At 35.5% G+C, this 6,000-nt stretch overlaps 1 protein-coding gene across 3 annotated transcripts; it reads right to left on the bottom strand.

Moving 5' to 3' along the window:
• Positions 1–180: 180 nt before the first annotated feature.
• LOC144568223 (uncharacterized) lies at positions 181–5,057 on the bottom strand. Of its 3 annotated transcripts, none has more exons than XM_078318489.1 (8): positions 4,783–5,057; positions 4,535–4,702; positions 3,903–4,008; positions 3,540–3,722; positions 2,295–2,463; positions 1,145–1,473; positions 814–903; positions 181–527 (listed from the first exon to the last, which is right to left on the bottom strand). In XM_078318489.1, exons 1-8 carry the CDS (start codon positions 4,795–4,797, stop codon positions 466–468), a joined length of 1,122 nt encoding a protein of 373 aa, XP_078174615.1. In that variant the 5' UTR covers positions 4,798–5,057; the 3' UTR covers positions 181–465. The 3 variants fall into 3 exon arrangements, with proteins under 3 accessions (XP_078174615.1, XP_078174614.1, XP_078174616.1); XM_078318488.1 differs by having other exon boundaries at positions 754–903; positions 4,783–5,019; XM_078318490.1 differs by lacking the exon at positions 3,540–3,722 and having other exon boundaries at positions 754–903; positions 4,783–4,940.
• Positions 5,058–6,000: the final 943 nt, after the last annotated feature.

Here is a 6,000-nt window from a genome sequence, read left to right on the forward strand (position 1 = left end):
GTGCTATAATAGTCACTAACCCAAAAACAGAATTAATGCTATACTTGACGATCCAAACGCATAGTAACTATACCTTCTACTCCCCTAAACAGATAGTCCAACAGTTCATTTTTGTTTGGATGAGAATGAGTTAAAAGGAATCAACTGTCCCAGTGTCACTGCATCAAGTCACTTAAAATCAAGAAAAAGAAAACAGTTTGAAGTATTCCATCAGTTCAGTGTATATATTAGGAATAATTATAGCTCTTTAGTTGCTACAAAATTCTCAGACAGACAAAATACAGCAAGAATAAGTGCCCTCAATCCTCATCATGCCACAAATATAGAAAGCATGAAATTGAGGGGATGATAAGATGTAACATCTCAACTAGTTGCCGTGGGCAACACTAGTTCTAGTTCATGCTAATTATATAACCTAAAATCATCAGATCTAAAGAAGCTTAAATCTTCTTTGTCTAGCCCTTTCTATGATTTTTCTTCATCTGACTGAGTTGGCCCAGTAATTGGATCCGCAAAATACTCCTCAACTAAAAGTAAGAAAAATAAAAGATTGAATATATGCAATTAGAGCTAATACATCTTCTGTTATTATATACTACCATTTTAAGAGTTTCTCAAAATACCCCCCCACACAAATCCAGAAAAAAAAAAAAAAAAATGTGCATGTGGATGTGGATTTGGGCGTTTCAAGGTGTGCAGTATGTACAGATCCGCTATATGCAAACCAAAAGAAAATATCATTAAGAAACTTACCTATATCATCGTGGTTCGGGGAGTCAAGTAAGATGTCAGTATCTGATGGGAGGAACTTACCTATATCATCTTGTTCCGGGGAGTCAAGTAAGATGTCAGAATCTGATGGGAGGAATGGAGTTCCTGTGTAGTTCTCAAGTGCTCCTAAATCTGCCATATAAAGTAATATGACGAATTGGATGAGTAAAAATAAAGGTCTACAGGAATTAACTGTCCCGTTTTGTTTTCTTTTGACCGGACCAGATGGAATCAGACCTGATGCTGTGGAAAACATTCTAGATTTAAAAGTTTAAAATACCAGTTGATGGCAGTACCAGTATGTGGCTCATGATCATGAATGACGTGTGCCAGGTTCAAACAACAAAAAATGAAATAAAAAAGAAGGAATTACCTCCCAAGCTAGTGAGATCGGCAGTCAAATCTGAAAGGCTGAAATTCCAAAGCTGCCCAAATGACCGACTGATAGAATCCCTCGATGAACCGACCCCACCGTCAGGCCCAAGCTGTAGGCCTCCTGGATCCGAGGCAAAAGTCGGGTCCAAGGCTGATGGGTCCATGCCCATGCCCGATATTTCCGTTGGGGTGAAGGGGAAGTGGTTGCTTGAAGCAGCTGATGAAGGGCTCACGGCCATATCTGACATAGCTGACATTGTACCAGTGGCAGGTCGGCCCGCAGGAGCAGTTGGTTCAGGTAATCCTGCTCCATTGTCTATCACCATACTTCATTAAGCAAAGAAAAAAAACACTTATTATTAAAATGTCGATACCGTGGAGAAGAAAAAGTTACTTGTGCGACTCTGAATTTTCTGTTTCAACATTCATTGCTGTCCCAATTTCATCTGTTTTGAGTTTACATTTTCCATCTTATATTTTTCTCTCTGTTTTGAATTTAATATTAACACTATTTGTTTGTTGTGCAGTGGGTTTCTATATCTATTGTACCTTCCTATCCCAGCAGACCAGTTCAATACCACACAAAAAAAAAAAAAAAAAAAAAAAAAAAAAAAAAAAAAAAAAAAATAGGAAAGGAAAGGAGCAAGATCTAATCTGAAAGGAAGAAACCACCCAATTAGTATAGTAAATCTTGATTGTGTATTTTTTTAGGCAATTGTTTGCAAATTTACAGCTGTTAGTGAACTTCATCAGATTATCACAAGGTACATCCCCCCTGATAACAAAAAAAAAAAAAAGGTACCACCCTTTAATTAAGGTATACTACAAACATTTCACCCCATCAAAACCCTTTTGGATGAAACAAAGAATAGCTCGGAATAGCAGCTATTCCTGAGTTCGGAATAGCAGCTAACCCGACATTTCTAAGGAATAGCGGAATAGCAGCTAATCCGAGCTATTCCTTTGTTGATAATAGTGTTTTTTTTCACCCAAACGTGTTGTTGAGAATAGCTCGTCAGGAATAGCAGCTATTCCTGGGTTAGCGCTATTCTTGTGTCACCCAAACGCACCTTCAAGTCAGATAAAAAGGTAATTAACAGAAAAGGGTGAATTTCCATTGAAAATTTGGGGCTAAATTTAGATCTTACTCATTTCCAGAGTTCATACGGATAGGATGGTAATTTGCAGGAGCAGGGATGCCGTTGACAACATGACAGCTGGACATTCCACAGCCAGATGGATCAAGCTGGTGGGGCCCACCAGCAGGTGGTATTGGAGGCTGTTGTAGTACCGGATATCCCATTGGTAGGTTGTTAACTGTACTGCACACACCACTTCACTTTTATGCTTAATAGAAACTCCATACTAAAATTTAAACTTGTGGCTGAAACTTCTATTTTGTTACAGTACTTGTTACAGATATTTTACTGTTTCTTTGCCAGTGGTACCAATAAATATCACATAACACCCAACATTTTGGGTTAATACCAAAAAATAACCCACCATCTAAATCAAAGGTTAAACAACTAAAATTGACAAAAATACCCCGATAGTTTGTCCATGATAACTCAAAAAGTTCTTGTAACAGTTCAGAAACACTCGCAATTTCTAATCAAAATTGGTCGACTTTATATTGTCAGCAAGTTTTGTGGAACACATCTTTTCCACCATGCTAATCAAACAGTTGGCTTTTATACGAAAATATCTCACTAATCATGGGTGCAAGTTTCAGATATAAAAACAGTAGGGGTACTTTTGAATATACTGTGAATTATTGAGTGTAATTCACAAAGTTTCCAGTTTAATGAAAAGGAAACGAATTTTATATCAACTTTTGATTATTGAAGGGAAAAGGTATAGCAACTCACGTGATACTACAGAATATTTCAGTACTTGACTTTAAACATGCATAAAGTTGAAGGGGAAAAATTGTAAAAAAAATTAATAAAAGGCATCATATGAGAAGGGGCAAGGCTAAGGTGCTATAGGTTGCATAGAGGCCTATGGTGCTACGGCTCAATATTCGAGTTTTCAAAATTCGAACGGTCGATCCGAACCGTTCATCTTGTTCTCCATATCAATATGTGTTTGGAGCCCAAATGTTATATTTTTTGGAAATTTTTTACTATTTGTTTAGATAGGTAGAAAATCAGTTGATCTAAAAAATTCTGCACCATTCAGATATTTGATTTTCTATCTATCTAAAAAAATAGTAAAAAATTTCCAAAAAATATAAAATTTGGTCTCCAAACACATATTAATATGGAGAACAAGATGAACGGTTCGGATTGACTGTTTGGATTTTAAAAACTCGAATATTGAGCCGTAGCACCGTAGGTCGCTATGCAACCCATAGCACCTTAGCCTTACCCTATGAGAAGACAACAAATTACCAGGCATTGGATGGATCCCATTTTGCATAGGAGCTAGGGGGACCTTAGGTGGGACAGGGTACTTCATCAAATGGTACTGATGCTCCAGTAAATGGTTAAACATTATTATTTGTTTTTTCAATTTTAGCCTTATGTAATATGCCCTGAAGAACTCTGAATTCTCCTCCTCCAGCTTTTGCCATACTAAACACAGAGAAAAACATATATTTTTTAGCACATGTTACTGGTATAGTATCAGGAGTTCAGTGTGGAAATTGGGTGGCTCGGCAAAGGTTTCCAAACAAAAGGATTATTAGAACACACACACACAAATTTAAACCACAATGCAATTGCCGCATGAATTAAGAAATGAGAAAAACTAACCTAAAGTAGTAAAACCAGGCTCTATTCGAGCGCGAGTAGAGAGAGTTCGAACCACCTCTCCTTTATTCATGTAAAGCTGGAGACAGCGTTCTATTAAATTTTGCACCTGTAACAGAATCACAGGTTGTCAGAATTTAGAAATGAACCCAAAAAAAGAAGAATTTACAACAACCAACTACCAACTAAATGGACAAACTGTAGTATTCCATATCAGGAAAAATCACCCAACTAAATTACATTAATTGCCAACAAAATTGAATGCAAAACGTGAATGCAACAGAAGTGAATTTCTTCAGTACTCTTCCAAAAACCTTTAATATCAAATATAACCCTGTAAAATTTAAATATTGTGTATATTTATCAATTTAATCCAATAAAATCTTCCCTTGAAAAAAAAGGAACAAAAAAAAGAAGGAACACCATCTCAATTGAAAAAAAAAAAAAAAAAACTTAAGAACAAAAAAAAATCTGAGAGTTACATAAAATTAAGCATTGGAGCGCATTTCTGACATAATTGAATTCATTGAGTACGTGCCTGAAATCTGAGATTTCGGAGAAATAGGCCAGAATTTTCTTTTGAGAAATGGAAAACGGAAACAAAACAAAAAAAGGAGAAAATAATTGAATCTTACAAGCTCAATATCTTCACGAGAGACCTTTCTATTATCACTACTCACAACTGATAAAGAGCCTGAATCAGCTGTTGGCGCCTCAGCAGCACCTACTGGATTTGACTGGTTACCTTGCACTTCATGCGCAACTTGAGTTGTCGGAGGTTCTTCTGCAGCAACTGGAGAATCCTGTAAATGATAATCTACCCTTGTTGAGTTGTTATCTAATTAATTTCTCAAAATATAGTTTAATAATGGCGATACCTCACCTGTGATGTCTTCATTTATTTAAGGGGAAGCTGCTGGCATCAGATTCGCCAGTATGCGAAAAAACTGGAATTAAAAATCGCCAGTACGAAAATTTGAAGCATTTAATCGTTGAAAGACAGGCAGGCTTTCACCGGAGAGAGGAGAGAGGAGAGAGGAGAGAGAGAGGAGGAAGAAAGAGAGATTTTCTCTCTACAGTGATAGTGCCATCCTTTAAATACAAGTTACGAAGAAACCATTAAATGAATTTAATAAAGGAGGTTAGAAAGGTCAAGCTGTATTTTATCAGAATGTGGCATTTTTCAATAAAGACAGTGTACTTTTTTGTTACGCAGACGTCAAACGGGATGCAGTAAACAGTGAATTGCTTTTATGGTGAAAATACTGGCTCCGCTTTAAGTATAGGAGTCCGTTTTGAGATTCGTGCCAAGTTAAAACTTACGACTCAGATCTAACTTCACTCAATCAGGTATGAATTCATATCCTCTGCATTAACTCAAAAGAGAATCTTTTGAGTCTGAACTATCTGATCTGTTTCAAAATTCGTACAGACTAGATCCGCACTATCATTAAAGGACCCCTATACAGGCAAGAGCAGGATTTACTATATTTTTGTATAAGATAATTTTTATAAATAAAATTATATATATAGATAAATATTTGTATGAAGATGTTGCGTGATACGATAAAGTTTTGTATTTTATTAAATTTTCATAATACAAATTAGTTTTATTCATTTATTCTTTTTTTCTTGTTTTAAAAACTATTTTATCGACAACACAAATCAAAGTATTAATGGCACTTTTTTATCCATTTGTCCGACCCGTACCATATTCAAAAAGATGGATAAAAGTTAAAAAAAAAATTGTTATCATAACAGATACGAATATGAAAATATCTTCATCCGGCCCGTATCGTACCCGTTAACACCTCTAATTCAGGCATTGCACTGGATCTGAATTCATGTTTCGTCGAGTTGTCGACTTGCTTGCAGAACTCCGTTTTTCGATTAGAAAAAAAAAATACGATGGCTGTTACTGTTACCATTACTATTTTTTTTACTATTAATATTATTAATATTATTTTTATTTTATTCGAATCCGTTCTTCAATTAGGAAAAAATGTGAGGGCCGTTACTATTTTTCATTATTATTACTATAATTAGTATTGTTGTTACTATAATTATTGTTGTTGTTGCTGATGCTGCTATTATTTTATTT

Source organism: Carex rostrata, chromosome 17, assembly GCF_964058835.1.
Source record: "Carex rostrata chromosome 17, lpCarRost1.2, whole genome shotgun sequence".
Classification (NCBI taxonomy): Eukaryota; Viridiplantae; Streptophyta; class Magnoliopsida; order Poales; family Cyperaceae; genus Carex; species Carex rostrata.